General features: G+C 41.7%; 1 protein-coding gene across 1 annotated transcript in view; it reads right to left on the bottom strand.

Annotated features, from left to right (window-relative positions):
• Positions 1 to 3779: 3779 nt before the first annotated feature.
• Positions 3780 to 17240, bottom strand: part of crata (carnitine O-acetyltransferase a) — a 33862-nt gene continuing 20401 nt past the window's right edge. The window contains exons 5-13 of the mRNA XM_071351860.1: positions 14945 to 15107; positions 14413 to 14587; positions 13562 to 13740; positions 13173 to 13273; positions 12789 to 12908; positions 10665 to 10787; positions 8694 to 8892; positions 5701 to 5838; positions 3780 to 5082 (exon numbers count right to left, since the gene is read on the bottom strand). Of these exons, the coding sequence (XP_071207961.1) occupies positions 4867 to 5082; positions 5701 to 5838; positions 8694 to 8892; positions 10665 to 10787; positions 12789 to 12908; positions 13173 to 13273; positions 13562 to 13740; positions 14413 to 14587; positions 14945 to 15107 (1414 nt within the window). The 3' untranslated portion in view covers positions 3780 to 4866. The remainder of the gene's footprint in view (positions 5083 to 5700; positions 5839 to 8693; positions 8893 to 10664; positions 10788 to 12788; positions 12909 to 13172; positions 13274 to 13561; positions 13741 to 14412; positions 14588 to 14944; positions 15108 to 17240) is intronic.

The following is a 17240-nucleotide window of genomic DNA, read 5'->3' as shown; positions in this document are numbered from 1 at the left end:
GATTACTGGTGACAAAACATTGAACATATTTAAATCCACAATTGCTTTCATTATCTTATTGTCTCACTTCCCTGAGTTTAAGACAAGGATTTAGGAAGAAACTTACAGTGGCTTGCGAAAGTATTCACCCTCCTTGGCATTTTTCCTATTTTGTGGTCTTACAACCTCGAATTAAAATAGATTTTTGGGGGGTTTGTATCATTTGATTTGCCCAACATGTCTACCACCTTGAAGATGCAAAATATATTTTCTTGTGAAACAAACAAGAAATAAGACAAGAAAACAGAACTTGAGCGTGCATAACTATTCCCCCCCTAAAGTCAATACTTTGTAGAGCCACCTGTTGCAGCAATTACAGCTGCAAGTCTCTTGGGATATGTCTCTATAAGCTTGGCAAATCTAGCCACTGGGATTTTGTCCATTCTTCAAGGCAAAACTGCTCCAGCTCCTTCAAGTTGGATAGGTTCCGCTGGTGTACAGCAATCTTTAAGTCATACCACAGATTCTCAATTGGATTGAGGCCTGGGCTTTGACTAGGCCATTCCAAGACATTTAAATGTTTCCTCTTAAACCACTCGAGTGTTGCTTTAGCAGTATGCTTAGGGTCATTGTCCTGCTGGAAGGTGAACCTCCGTCCCAGTCTCAAATCTCTTGAAGACTGAAACAGGTTTCCCTCAAGAATTTCCCTGTATTTAGTGCCATCCATCATTTCTGACCAGTTTCCCAGTCCCTGTTGATGAAAAACACACCCACAGCATGATGCTGCCACCACCATGCTTCACTGTGGGGATGGTGTTCTCGGGGTGAAGTGAGGTGTTGGGTTTGCGCCAGACATAGCGTTTTCCTTGATGGCCAAAAAGCTAAATTTTAGTCTCATCTAACCAGAGTACCTTATTCCATATGTTTGGGGAGTCTCCCACATGCCTTTTGGCAAACACCGAACGTGTTCGCTTATTTTTTTTCTTTAAGTAATGGCTTTTTTCTGGACACTTCAGTAAAGCCCAGCTCTATGGAGTGTACGGCTAAAAGTGGTCCTATGGACAGATACTCCAACCTCCGCTGTGGAGTTTTGCAGCTCCTTCAGGGTTATCTTTGGTCTCTTGTTGCCTCTGATTAATGCCCTCCTTGCCTGGTCCGTGAGTTTTGGTGGGCGTTGTGGTGCCATATTCTTTAAATTTTTTAATAATGGATTTAATAGTGCTCTGTGAGATGTTCAAAGTTTCAGATATTTTTTATAACCCAACCCTGATCTGTACTTCTCAACAACTTTGTCCCTGACCTGTTTGGAGAGCTCCTTGGTCTTCATAGTGTCGCTTGCTTGGTGGTGCCCCTTGCTTAGTGGTGTTGTAGACTCTGGGGCCTTTCAGAACCAGTGTATATATACTGAGCTCATGTGACACTTAGTTGCACACAGGTGGGCTTTATTTAACTAATTATGTGACTTCTGAAGGTAATTGGTTGCACCAGATCTTATTTAGGGGCTTCATTGCAAAGGGGGTGAATACATATGCACGCATCACTTTTCCCTGAATTGTTTGTTACTCTTTTGAAACAAGTTGTTTTTTTCATTTCACTTCACCAATTTTGACTATTTTGTGTATGTCCATTACATGAAATCCAAATAAAAATCAATTTCAATTACAGGTTGTAATGCAGCAAAGTATGAAAAATGCCAAGAGGGGTGAATACTTTTGCAAGGCACTGTAAGAACATTTAAGAACTTTATTGAGTAGCAATATAAAGTTGGGGAAAAATGGCCCTTCAGAATACGTTTCTTCTTAAGAAGATTTTGTGAATCCGAGCCCAGGGAAAAAGTACGAAACGTTGCTATTCCTCAATAAAGTTATTGAAAATATTTTTAGTTTCTTCCTAAGAAATAAGATTCTTGAAAATAAAGTTATTGGTTTTCTTTGTGGAAATGTCCTTTACCCTAAGATAGCTTAACCCTTGTCTTAAACTCATGGAAGTGAGGGAATTAGCTAATGAAAGCAATTGAACATGTTTAATTCACTCAATACTGAAACTTTCAGATAAAGTTTGATTGGTTTAAATCCTCCCCTCCAAATTTGACCAGTAATCTCAGTAAGAAATACAGTGGGGCAAAAAAGTTTAGTCAGCCACCAATTGTGCAAGTTCTCCCACTTAAAAAGATGAGGGAGGCCTGTCATTTTCATCATTCTTCAACTATGACAGACAAAATGAGAAAAAAAAAATCCAGAAAATCACATTGTAGGATTTTTAATGAATTTATTTGCAAATTATGGTGGAAAATAAGTATTTGGTCACCTACAAACAAGCAAGATTTCTGGCTCTCACAGACCTGTAACTTCTTCTTTAAGAGGCTCCTCTGTCCTCCACTCGTTACCTGTATTAATGGCACCTGTTTGAACTTGTTATCAGTATAAAAGACACCTGTCCACAACCTCAAACAGTCACACTCCAAACTCCACTATGGCCAAGACCAAAGAGCTGTCAGGACACCAGAAACAAAATTGTAGACCTGCACCAGGCTGGGAAGACTGAATCTGCAATAGGTAAGCAGCTTGGTTTGAAGAAATCAACTGTGGGAGCAATTATTAGGAAATGGAAGACATACAAGACCACTGATAATCTCCCTCGATCTGGGGCTCCACGCAAGATCTCACCCCGTGGGGTCAAAATGATCACAAGAACGGTGAGCAAAAATCCCAGAACCACACGGGGGGACCTAGTGAATGACCTGCAGAGAGCTGGGACCAAAGTAACAAAGCCTACCATCAGTAACACACTACGCCGCCAGGGACTCAAATCCTGCAGTGCCAGACGTGTCCCCCTGCTTAAGCCAGTACATGTCCAGGCCCGTCTGAAGTTTGCTAGAGAGCATTTGGATGATCCAGAAGAAGATTGGGAGAATGTCATATAGTCAGATGAAACCAAAATATAACTTTTTGGTAAAAACTCAACTCGTCGTGTTTGGAGGACAAAGAATGCTGAGTTGCATCCAAAGAACACCATACCTACTGTGAAGCATGGGGGTGGAAACATCATGCTTTGGGGCTGTTTTTCTGCAAAGGGACCAGGACGACTGATCCATGTAAAGGAAAGAATGAATGGGGCCATGTATCGTGAGATTTTGAGTGAAAACCTCCTTCCATCAGCAAGGGCATTGAAGATGAAACGTGGCTGGGTCTTTCAGCATGACAATGATCCCAAACACACCGCCCGGGCAACAAAGGAGTGGCTTCGTAAGAAGCATTTCAAGGTCCTGGAGTGGCCTAGCCAGTCTCCAGATCTCAACCCCATAGAAAATCTTTGGAGGGAGTTGAAAGTCCGTGTTGCCCAGCAACAGCCCCAAAACATCACTGCTCTAGAGGAGATCTGCATGGAGGAATGGGCCAAAATACCAGCAACAGTGTGTGAAAACCTTGTGAAGACTTACAGAAAACGTTTGACCTCTGTCATTGCCAACAAAGGGTATATAACAAAGTATTGAGAAACTTTTGTTATTGACCAAATACTTATTTTCCACCATAGTTTGCAAATAAATTCATTAAAAATCCTACAATGTGATTTTCTGGATTCTTCCCCCTCATTTTGTCTGTCATAGTTGAAGTGTACCTATGATGAAAATTACAGGCCTCCCTCATCTTTTTAAGTGGGAGAACTTGCACAATTGGTGGCTGACTAAATACTTTTTTGCCCCACTGTATACGTTTGTTTTTGGAATTCATTTTTAAAATATAATTATACAATATATATATATATTTTTGAGTGTACATTTACCAGGCTTGAAACTTGGATGATTTTCACAAACAATTGTTTAATGTTAATCACCAGTATTAAGTACATAACCAGTGCTATTTACAGCATTCAGAACCCAGACACACACACAAGTACCTTCAAAATTGAAATGTCTGTATTTACCAGTGTTGGGGAGTAGTGAACTACAGATAGTTCAACTAGTAATTTAACTACATTTTGCAGTATTTACATATACTTATTCACAAAGTAGTTTGGATGTAGTGAACTACTTTTTCAAAGTAACTATAGTTTTATTATGGGTAACTTTAGTGTAGCTTACCTTCTTCCAGTGTGAAGTAATTGGTAGCGTGGTAAACTATATTTGAGTAGCTTCCCCAACACCGGTATTTACACAATTAGTGTAAAAAAGTTTAAAAGGAAATCCCAGAAGGCAAGGCAGGTACAAAGTTCCGGTGTCCACCTCAAACACTTTCTCTTCCAAATAACATGCACTGTATTTGCTACAATCTCAAACATACTGTTCTTAATTTAATTATACACAATTTAAACACAGCCATAATGATTCACTCTTTTTAGTGATCCACTCCTCAAACTCTATTTTGCTAACCTGTTTCCAGATCTGTTTGTGCCGTCTTGCCAACACCTATGGTCTTGTGCAGAAATAAATCTGGGACCAGGCTATTGTTTTGCCACTGGCTCATCCACAATTATGATTGCAATACAAAGAATATGATTCGATCTGTACAAGTAAACCTGAATAATTTTTTTGATGAACAATGAACGTGAATTTAATAGTCTTAATATTACAGTCAAATCTTTCAATCTATCATATAAACAACACGCCATCAAACTGATGTTGTACACCAAACCGCAACCGTAATGATGGCAACCATGTACTAGCTAAAACACCTGAATCTGGTCTGAAGCGGTATTAATCGATCTTGTATCAGTTTGTGGTGGCCTGGCCGGGCTCTGAACCAGGTCTGAGGCGAGCGGTCAATGGTGGCATAGGCCTCGGACCATCTGAAGTTGTCTTGTATCAGACAGTCTGTGTGGGCCTAAGTCTGAAGCAGTGTTCAGCCAAGCCTAGTCTGACCCTGAACTAGGTCTATCTCGGTTTGCCTCTCACAGCTTGGCCTTGGGGGTGCTCTCCAGCAGCATCCTCATGTCCAGCAAGGCCTGCTCCAGCCTCTCGGCCATGTGGGCTGCATTGGTCTCATTGCAGCTGTTGAATGCCGACACGGCAAAGTTGATGTGTTCTGCCATGGGGTTGTAGCACACGCCATAGCCGTCGGGTGCCACGGGTCCGAAGCACATCACACAGTCCGTCTTGGCTGGCACCTTTGGGGGAGGAGAAAGAAGGGGGGAGCGGGCAAGCTTACTTCTTACGGTATGAGCAGTAGCTAGACCCCCTAAGTAGCCTCAGTAGCTAGACCCCCTAAGTAGCCTCAGTAGCTAGACCCCCTAAGTAGCCTCAGTAGCTAGACCCCCTAAGTAGCCTCAGTAGCTAGACCCCCTAAGTAGCCTCAGTAGCTAGACCCTCTAAGTAGCCTAAGTAGCTAGACCCCCTAAGTAGATTCAGTAGATAGTCATTAGAAGTTAGCTACATAGGGATCTAAGCTTGCTGGTGTAGGTATAAAAATGAGCAAACCAAGATGACACTTGGCTGACCCTAAGTGTCGGCCACTGACAACATTAGTTCAATAGCTAATTGTTAAGCTTGGCTACACCTGTCCCAATCGTGCAGGGCAGACAGACACGCAAGGAAAGAGTACTTCAGTACTACGGCACAGTGTTTTATCAACCAATTACGTCAGACTAGCAGTAATTCAACCAAAATGGTTTAATAAAAAAACACTGCACTGCATTGTCATATGGTTGTTCAGCCACCATATTGTGTTGCCAGATCGGAAAACAACAATGAGCGACAATGAAAAGTCCCATAAGATAGCTATTTACCTGGCTAGTGGAAAGGTTGTAGTGGTTGGCCACAGCGTACGAGGTGTCCATGAAGATCTCAGGCATGGAGGTCAGGTCTTCGATGGCCTGCAGCTTCAGCCCCAGAAGGTGTCGGTCTATGGCCTGGCCATGGATCGCCTGGACACAGCCAAACCATAGACATACATATTTATATATAATATTCATACACATTGACGATGTGTTTAGGCTATATCATTGATCCAAACACACTGGGCAAACACACTTGACTTGTGCACTTCAAACCTTTTAATGTATTTTATTATAAGGGACTGCTAGTGTTCAGTGAATAGTGATTTTTGAGGTTGGTTTGGTTCTTTAAAAAATTAGCAAATTTTTTAATTTCGATTCGTAATTTAATATATATATATATTTTTTACATTAAATGTACTATGCGGATTGAATGCTGTAACACAGAATAAAACAATTAATAAAATGGTAGTGACTGTCCATTACTGCTAATCCCTTATTAACCATAATTTATTCACATTGAAACATCCTATTAAAGTAGTTGCGTATATTACATTGGTTTAATTTGATTACTTTATTATTTCATTCAGTCATCATCTCATCTCTATAGAGCTGCTGCCTACGCTGTCTGACAACATCACTATTTTAGTAGTTCTTCAAAGTAAATACTAACTATCAATCACTTAGATCACGTATTTTCAGGAAGAGATACCTCGAAGTAGCTGCTTTCTATACCTCTCGATCACACGTTCTCTGTGTCTGCTCCACACTACTGAGGTATAGTAATCTCCACACAGACCGGATGAGTAGGTGGGCACGCAATGGATTATGGTCATTGTAGTTAATTACCATGTTTTCTGTGCTAAACTATGTGGAATATTGGCCTCCCTACTACATTGCACAGTTCGGGCTCAATCTTATTTATCTCTAGAGAAACTACCGTGCAATGTGCGCATTGAGCTCACAAAAAAAAAAAATATATATATTTATTAAACCGACGTTTGTCAATTAGATGTTTAAAAAAACTAAAACTAACTACAGTAACTAACTATCGGTTAATCGCTCAGCACTAGTGAGTGCAGTACTCTGTCACTGATGAAGGTTGAGTAAATAGGGTGCCATAGGGTTGGGATCAATTCCATTACAATTCTCCTCAGTGCTTTTCAATTAGGAACATTTGGAATATGGTTTAATTTCTGAATTGACTTGTTGGATTCAAACTTCTAACTTGTAATATCTACTGAGTAGATCGAAATCTACTGAGTGAGAAAGTTTCCATTCTGTCAGAACATGTTATGGTTAAATCTCATGTATCCTATGGAGAGAAGGGCAACGGTCTGGTTTCAGTCAACAGATAAGGTAGGACAGCCGTGGATTAGGCAGGAGTGAGGAATGTGGGCCGAGGTCAGGTCAGATGCAGGGAGAAGGAACAGTCCTATGACATACACACATAGGAGGCAGGGCAATGACTACACCGAGGAGAGGCACCACTGATCCTCAACCCTGGAGCTCCACAGGGGTGCGTGCTCAGTCCCCTCCTGTACTTCCTGTTAATCCCACGACTGCATGGCCAGGCACAATTCCAACACCATCATTAAGTTTGCAGATGACACAACAGTGGTAGGCGTGATAACCGACAACAACGAGACAGCCTATAGGGAGGAGGTCAGAGACCTGGCCGGTGGTGCCAGAATAACAACCTATCCCTCAACGTAACCAAGACTAAGGAGATGATTGTGGACTACAGACGAAGGAGGACTGAGCACGCCCCCATTCTCAACGACAGGGCTGTAGTGGAGCAGGTTGAGAGCTTCAAGTTCCTTGGTGTCCACATCAACAACAAAACTAGAATGGTCCAAACACACCAAGACAGTCGTGAAGAGGGCACGACAAAGCCTATTCCCCCCCCAGGAAACTAAAAAGGTTTGGCATGGGTCCTCAGATCCTCAAAAGGTTCTACAGCTGCAACATCGAGAGCATCCTGATGGGTTGCATCACTGCCTGGTACGGAAATTGCTCGGCCTCCGACCGCAAGGCACTACAGATGGTGGTGTGTACGGCCCAGTACATCACTGGGACTAAGCTGCCTGCCATCCAGGACCTCTACACCAGGCGGTGTCAGAGGAAGGTCCTAAAAAATGTCAAAGACCCCAGCCACCCCAGTCATAGACTGTTCTCTCTACTACCGCATGGCAAGCGGTACCGGAGTGCCAAGTCTAGGACAAAAAGGCTTCTCAACAGTTTTTACCCCCATGCCATAAGACTCCTGAACAGGTAATCAAATGGCTACCCTGACTATTTGCATTGTGTGCCCCCCCCAACCCCTCTTTTACACTGCTGCTACTCTCTGTTTATCATATATGCATAGTCACTTTAACTATACATTCATGTACATACCTACCTCAATTGGCTCGACCAACCAGTGCCCCCGCACATTGGCTAACCGGTCTATCTGCATTGTGTCCCGCCACCCACCACCCGCCAACCCCTCTTTTACGCTACTGCTACTCTCTGTTTATCATATATGCATAGTCACTTTAACCATACCTTCATGTACATACTACCTCAATCAGCCCGACTAACCGGTGCCTGTATATAGCCTCGCTACTGTTATTTTTCACTGTCTTTTTACTGTTGTTTTTATTTCTTTACTTACCTATTGTTCACTTAATACCTTTTTTGCACTGTTGGTTAGAGCCTGTAGGTAAGCATTTCACTGTAAGGTCTACACCTGTTGTATTCGGTGCACGTGACAAATAAACTTTGATTTGATAGATGTGCAAGGAGTTGACTCCGCCCAGTAGAGGGTATACATATGTACTTGTGTAAACATGTCATTGTCTTATGCAGCTGTGTGACCCAGTGGGTGAATAAACTTGGTTTGAGCTTTATTAGTCGTCCGTGAGTTTTTGTTTGTCAGTCAGACCGGAATCGAAATGGAATTGACCCCAAGCCTGTTGTGTGGGTATCTATCCTTTCTATTAGACTGTGCAGCACTCACTCACCATGTCAGTGTATGCCCGGTGGGCTTTCACAGCCTTCTCCAGTAGGGTCACTTTTTCTATATTCTGTTTGGCTGGGTCGTCCATGGCCTTGACGAAATTAGCAGAGTCGATGGAGCAGGAGCGGATGGTGTCGGTGCGACCCAGCTTGAACATACGCAGAGACGCGCTCTCATAGGTGGCACAGCACCGCTGATACATCCTGAGAGAAAGAGATCCCAGTTATATTGCATTGGTACAGTTTAAGGCTGGTAGGAGTTAGGTTAGAAAATATTTTGCTCTCTGGTGCCCTCAACTGGTCATTGCCAAACAATGCAGGCCTAAAAAATCCCTGTTAAATCAAATGTTATTTGTCACATGCGCCAAATACAACAGGTGTAGACCTTAGTGAAATGCTTACTTACAAGCCCTTAACCAACAATGCAGTTTAAAAAAAATTAAAAAATAAATAAGAATAACAAATAATTAAAGGGGTATCATCTCATGCAAGACCAAGGGAGTAATCTATCTCATCACATGAAAAGCCTACGTAGGACAAACAAAAAGACAATTAAAAAACAATGCATAGCTGAACCCCACTGCTCAATCAGGTGTAAGAACATTGACTATCCAGTAGCAGCTCACTGTGTTGAAGCTAACCATCCCATCTCCTCCCTCAAGTACACAGGCATTGAGCATGTTGCTCTACTAAGGAGAGGAGGTAACATCGAGATCCTACTACTACAAAAGGAGGCTTACTGGATATCCTATCTAATAACATTGCCATCTAGTGGTCTGAATATTGACATTTGATCTCAGGCCTTTCTTATGAACAATTCTCTATTTTATGAGCAAGTCTTAGAAATTGATGTATTCTTTCTACAGCTTATTAGCATAAACCTAAAATGTTCCCCCTGTTGATGATGCTTATTATGCATTACGGTTGAACCAAAAGATTACATGTAAACAAATATAAATGATATAGGAAATTTAATTAAACAATAATGTATGTTGATGCTAATATTATGTACCATACTCAATTATGTTTCCATATGATAACAATAGCCTAATATATTTAATATTGCACAAACTATTGTTTAACAGTTTCACGCAATTCATTCTAATTAACATTCTAATTAACTCATTATGACACACCCCTCACTATTGTCATTGGTTGCACTGTTTGTCGTCATAACCTGGTTCAAGTATTCATGACATTACCCTGAAGAAGGCACAGTGATGCCGAAACGTTTGTGATTTACCCAATAAATTACTGGGAGTTTATATAGAGTGTGCGACTCTATTTCTATAGTTTATTCGCCGTTAGTCAGCACCTCCACACAAAATTATTTTTCTGGGTGTGCGCCAGCTCATATTTTTATTAAACAATGCAGTCATGACATAGGTCTTGTATCCTTGTTGAAAACCAGTGTATCCTTGTTGAAAACCAGGATTCACTAAATGTGAAGCCTGGGGAAGTTCATGGTAGAAAGTTAGCTAAATAGGGGTGGGAACCTGCTGTAAATCAAAGGTGCTTACTAGATTAGCGTCGTATGTGCAACAGTGTGTGAGGATGGCCGGGAAATCACTGATTAAATCACAAAATATGTTGATCAATGTTGATTGTGTGTGTAGAACACACTTTTGGCAAAACACAATTCAGCTTTTCCTCCAGGGTTTCTTCCATTTCCTGCACTGTTGTAAACTAGCATACTGAACAACTCCGCAAAATGTGTCCTACCCAGTCTAAAAACAGTGATGATAACATAACACGTAGCACCAGCAGTGAGCACCAACGGCATGTGGGAGAGGGTTCTTGAAATGTAACATCCAATAAAACAAGAGTTCCATTCAAACCATTTTGACTAAGACACAATTCTCTAAAAGTCGAAGGGAGGCGTGACAATGTGGTTTTGGAGGTGTGGCTACAGGAGACTATTTGCAGTGTAACTGAAATAAGAACGGAAACATAATTAGCATAGTGCGTATCCTCACCTGTAGTAGGCCAGCTGTAGTCCCATCTGGATGAAGGCATCGGGGCTCATCTTGTGGGTCTTGGGGACGTTCTTGCCAAAGTGGGAGAAAACAATGACTTTGACATCCAGGTCATGAACCATTCTGGGGGGTAGATGTCACAACGCAGAATATTACAGAGAAGGCCTATACAAATATATTAATTCATAATTGAATACATCCAAACTATTTTTCTGAAATATATCCATAGGCCTGTATAATATTTAACTAAGGTCTGGAAAATAAGACTGGCTGATTCAGGTGTGTTAGCGCTGGGCTAGAAAAAAAGTCGGGACCCCCTGTAGCCCTCCAGGACCAAAGCATGTATGTAGCAGAGGAGGCTGGTGGGTGGAGCTATAGAAGGATGGGCTCCTTGTAATGGCTAGAATGGTATTAATGGAACAGAGTCAAACGTGCGGTTTCCATATGTTTGATTACAGTGAGCCATTACTGTGAGCCCCCATCCTCCTATATCTCCCCCCACCAGCATCCTCTGGTATGTAGCATGTAGCTAGCTCTCACACATAGAACACACCTTTCTATGTACTGTATATACAGTTGAAGTCGGAAGTGTACATACACTGAGGTTGGAGTCATGAAAACTCGTTTTTCAACCACTCCACAAATTTCTTGTTAACAAACTAGTTTTGGCAAGTCGGTTAGTACATCTACTTTGTGCATGACACAAGTAATTTTCCCAACAATTATTTACAGACAGATTATTTCACTTATAATTCACAGCATCACAATTCCAGTGGGTCAGAAGTTCACATACACTAAGTTGACTGTGCCTTTTAACAGCTCGGAAAATTGCAGAACATTATGTGCTTCTTTGCTTGACATCAGAAAAAATCTAAAGAAATCAGCCAAGACCTCAGTAAAAAAAATTGTAGACCTCCACAAGTCTGGCTCATCCTTGGGAGCAATTTCCAAACGCCTGAAGGTACCACGTTCATCTGTACAAACAATAGTACGCAAGTATAAACACCATGGGACCACGCAGCTGTCATACCGCTCAGGAAGGAGATGCGTTCTGTCTCCTAGAGATGAATGTATTTTGGTGCAAAAAGTGCAAATCAATCCCAGAACAACAGCAAAGGACCTTGTGAAGATTCTGGAGGAAACATGTACAAAAAGTATCTATATCCACAGTAAAACGAGTCCAATATCGACATAACCTGAAAGGCCGCTCGGCAAGGAAGAGGCCACTGCTCCAAAACCGCCATAAAAAAAAAGCCAGACTACAGTTTGCAACTGCACATGGGGACAAAGATCGTACTTTTTGGGAAAATGTTCTCTGGTCTGATGAAACAAAAATAGAACTGTTTGGCCATAATGACCATCGTTATGTTTGGAGGAGAAAGGGGGATGCTTGCAAGCCGAAGACCATCCCAACCGTGAAGCACTGGGGTGGCAGCATCATGTTGTGGGGGTGCTTTGCTGCAGGAAGATCTGGTGCACTTCACAAAAAAGATGGCATCATGAGGTAGGAAAATTATGTGGATATATTGACTAAACATCTCAAGACATCAGTCAGGAAGTTAAAGCTTGGTCGCAAATGGGTCTTTCAAATGGACAATGACCCCAAGCATACATCCAAAGTTGTGGCAAAATGCTTAAGGACAACAAAGTCAGGGTATTGGAGTGGCCATCACAAAGCCCTGACCTCAATCCTATAGAACATTTGTGGGCAGAACTGAAAAAGCGTTGTTCGAGCAAGGAGGCCTACAAACCTGACTCAGTTACAGCAGCTCTGTCAGGAGGAATGGGCCAAAATTCAACCAACTTATTGTGGGAAGCTTGTGGAAGGCTATCAAAAACGTTTGACCCAAGTTAAACAATTTAAAAGGCAATGCTACCAAATACTAATTGAGTGTATGTAAACTTCTGACCCACTAGGAATGTGATGAAAGAAATAAATGCTGAAATAAATCACTACTATTATTCTGACATTTCACATTCTTAAAATAAAGTGGTGATACTAACTGACCTAAGAGAGGGAATTTTTAGTCTGATTAAATGTCAGGAATTGTGAAAAACTGAGTTTAAATGTATTTGGCTAAGGTGTATGTAAACTTCCGACTTCAACTGTATCTACACTCTCACATGTTCATGTTCTGCTTGGCCTTCTCGATGTCCTTCTTGATCTCTGGCGTGATGTTAAAGCGTAGTTTCTGAGGCATCGGCAGGGGGACCATGGGGGTACGCACCATCTCAGACTTCTTCCTGGTAGATCACAAACATGACAGAAAACCCTCAGGTCATGGTACTTGTTAAGGGAATTAGACCTGCAGACACGATGGCGCAGATCAACATTTCCCACAAATCTTCCATTGACGTCAATAAATTATTTTACATGTCTGAAGTAGAGTTGGCCAAAGATTGACAGAAGAAGATCTCTACACAAAGCCAGCACGACAGGGATGAGCGAGTGATTGAAGAGACCGTGTTTTGTAAATGAATGAGATAACCCAACAGTGGTGTACTTACGTGTACTCGACGACGTGGTCAATCAAGGACACGATAGGCGGGCCTTCAGCAGGGGCGTGCTCATACATCAGACCACATGACCCGTCCTCTCCAATGATAAACTGGAAACGGGAAAGTCAGGAACACTTGACAACACAGACTCAGTGATTTCAGTCAAATAAGTTCAGTGTTTAAAAAATAAAATGCAGTACCAGTCAAAAGTTTGGATACACCTACTCATTCCAGGGTTTTTCTTTATTTTTTTTACTATTTTCTACTTCAAGAAGGGGAAGATACATACAGTGTGTTTGTGTGTGTGTGTGTATTCTGTGTGAGTTAATGTGCGTGTTGCCACTGTTCCAGCGACTGCCCCCACCGTGGAGCATCGGTGAGTGTGTGTGTAGCGTCACCTGCAAAGTCTTGTCGAACCAGCGGTTGCCACTGTTCCAGCGACTGCCCCCACCGTGGAGCATCTGGACAGCAGCTCGGCTGCGGTACAGCTCGTCTGAGACGCAGGGCATGGGAGCATCCAGACACACTGTGAAGATGCTCTTCTGGATGGCCCGCACAGAGTCTTTGTTCGTCTTATCTAAGTGGAGAAAAGGACGACACCAACCTACTTGTTATTCACACTTACCCAAACCCAGTTGTAAACACAGTTCTAATCTAATTTGACTCCAGTTCTAAACCACTTCTCACCTCTGACCCAGTTCTTCCACATCAGCACAGTTGAAGTGAATGGATTCAAAGAGAGGAAACCACTATATTGAGACAGCCCCTTTCCCTGTGATGGGTTCTGACTTCTAAACTTGAAAAATGTAAATATCCTTATTCATGTCACTGAGGGAGAGAGGGGAATGTAGAATGTTTACATTCTGTCAGAACATGATCATGTTAGACATCAGATATCCTATGGAAAGGGGAACGGGCCACAGTCTGGTACAAGTCAACAGGAAAGCCGTGAGTTGGGGAGGATTGAGGAATATGGGCCGAGGTCACGTCGAATGAAGAACAGATCTCACTAAAGTCCTGTCTAGCAACAGAGGTGTATTGGCTGTCCAGATGTGTAAGGAGGAGACTCAGCATAGGAGGAAGGTTTAAATACCAGTGCTTGTGTAAATAAGTCTTTGTCTGTTCAGCTGTCTGACCCATTGGGTGAATAAACTTGGTTTGAGCTTGTCTTAGTTGTCCATTAGGTGCTGACAAACTGAGTAAAAACTAACAGCTGCATTTGCACCACCTCATCTACTTGTTTTCTCACCCTTGATGAGGTTGTTGTAGGCCTTGCCCCAGCTGTTGCGTTGGTTAGAGGTGAGGATGCCGATGGGCTCCTTGTTGGTCTGCAGGGACGAGCTCCAAATCTTCTCCAGTTGCATGTACAACTGGTCTACCGTCAGCGGGGTGCCATCACTGTTGTACACGTCCAGGACAAAGAACTGATGGAGGAGAGACAGGAGAGAGAGCGAGACAAAGTATGTATTCACAATTAACTTGTAGACAGAAGAAAATGCTCAACCTGGGTCATGAGCCAAACGGTCTGAAACAGGGTGAGACTACTTGGCCTTGTACAATAAAAAAATGCTCAGTTTTCAGATGCATGTTTCCTGTAGCGTACAATAATAACCACCCCACTGATTTGGCAAGGTGTACAGTAGCTGTGATGTCTAAACAATCAACTGCATCGGAGTTAAAGAGTGTGCAGATGAATTATTTTCTTTGTAATGACACCTTGACAAAGCGTGAAATAAACACCTTTGGACTACACTAAATTCCATAGGTCTTTCTTGGTTTACCTGGAAGTTGTGCACCACAGTGATGTGAGTGGGAGGCCTGGAGCGATGGGCGTGGTTGACCGAGTCCCTCTTCAGGCCGGGGACGCGACATGAGGACAGGACCTGATAGTACTGGTTCATACACAACTGCTTCCCACCCAGGTACTCCACTGGTAACGTCTCACTGTGGACCGAGCAATGAGAGGTGGATGGTCAAACATACATTTACGGACTCATTGAAGTTCTTCAACTATTAAGAGAGAAGTTTTCTTGAACATTCAGTCATAAGGCTTACATAATGATTCCATAATTATGACAAACGGTAACGACAACTGATGTCAACTTGTGGCAATAAACTTAAAGATTAACTATGCAGGAATCGCTCCGCCATTTCCTGGTTGCTAAAATTTGAATAGTTCACCTAATTTCAGTTTATGTGACAAAACAAGCAAGTATAGTATAGAGAATCATTGTACCATCTAAACCGCTGTGAAATATATTTTTGTTATTGTATTTTCAGCTGGTGTACAAAACCCAAAGTAAAATATTTAAAATAGGAAGCATAGAAATAGAGCACATGGAACAGATCTACTGCTTCTAAGACTTGCTGTCAATGAGATAGAAATGTGAGTTAGAGACCTGTCAATGTGATTGTTTTTCTTAGGTCGCCCAAAAAGTTACATATTGCAGCTTTAACAGTGATTAAACTGTGATCTCTAAGTAAAGCTAGATAAAGCCGTCTGCTGCCAACCAGACATATCTCAAGTGTGTGTGCGCTGTTTATTTGAGACTAAATTGATTTTATTGATGTATTATATTAAGTTAAAATAAAAGTGTTCAATCAGTATTGTTGTAATTGTCATTATTACAAATATACGTTCTAATTATATATATAAATATAAAAATCGTCCGATTAATCGTTATCTGCTTTTTTTGGTCCTCCAATCGGTTTCGGCGTTTGAAAAATCATAATCAGTCGACCTCTATTTTGAACACTCAGTGTATATTATAAAACAGTGAGGCTGAATCAGATCATTTTTATTATATATATCTGTATAATATATTTGGCTATATCCGATTAATCAGTCGACCTCTAGTTCAAAACATTAAGAACACTATCCTAATTTCGAGTTGCACCCCCTTTTGCTCTCAGAACAGCTTCAATTCGTTGGGGCAATTCGTTGGGTCAAAAGCGTTCCACAGCGATGCAGGCCCATGTTGACTCCAATGCTTCCCACAGTTATGTTAAGTTGGCTGGATGTCCTTTGGGTGGTGGACCAGAATTTATACACACAGGAAACTGTGAAAAACCCAGCAGCATTGCAGCTCGACACAAACTGGTGAGCCTGGCACCTACTACCATACCCCATTCAGAGGCAGTTCAATCTTTTGTCTTGCTCATTCACCCTCTGAATGGCACGCATACACAATCCATGTCTCCATTGTCTCAAGGCTTACTTTTTTATTTATTTAACTTGTCCCCCCCCCCCTTCATCTACACTGATTGAAGTGGATTTAACAAGTGACATCAATAAGGGATCATAGACTGACCAGGTGAAAGCTATGTCATGGGAAGAGGGGTTCATAATGTTTTGCATTGTCAGCGTATAGGCACTATCAATGCTAAATTTCAAACACTAACTTCTTAGCATTTGTGGCAGAACTTCAATGCAAGTTAATGGTATTTATTTTTAAAAATTTTTGTAATCCATGTCCAAATCATATACAAGTAACTTAATTGAGCCAGAAATGTTAAGTAAGCATTTGAAACAGTGACCAGCTAAATAAAACCAAAGCTTAGATTGCTGTCATGCCTTACATACCGTGCCTTCGGAAAGTATTCAAACCCCTTTACTTTTTCAAAATGTTACGCTGCAGGCTTATTCTAAAATATATTTAAAAAAAGAAAATCCTCAGCAATCTACACACAATACTCCATAATGGCAAAGTGAAAATAGTTTTGAAATTTTACCAAATGTATTCAAATAGAAAACAGAAATACCTTATTTACAAAAGTATTCAGACCCTTTGCTATGAGACTCGAAATTGAACTCAGGTGCATCCTGGTTCCATTGATCATCCTTGAGATGTTTCTACAACTTGACTGGAGTCCACCTATGGTAAATTCAATTGATTGGACATGATTTGGAAGGGCACACACAACTGTCAAGAAAAAGTCCCACAGTTGACAGTGCACGTCACAACAAAAACCAAGCCATGAGGTCTAAAGAATTGTCCGTAGAGCTCAATGACAGGATTGTGTCGAGGCACAGATCTGGGAAAGGGTACCAAAACACTTCTGCAGCATTGAAGGTCC

This window comes from Salvelinus alpinus, chromosome 18, assembly GCF_045679555.1.
Source record: "Salvelinus alpinus chromosome 18, SLU_Salpinus.1, whole genome shotgun sequence".
Classification (NCBI taxonomy): Eukaryota; Metazoa; Chordata; class Actinopteri; order Salmoniformes; family Salmonidae; genus Salvelinus; species Salvelinus alpinus.
Note: the sequence above shows the minus strand (reverse complement) of the source record. Positions and strands in the feature narration are given on the sequence as shown.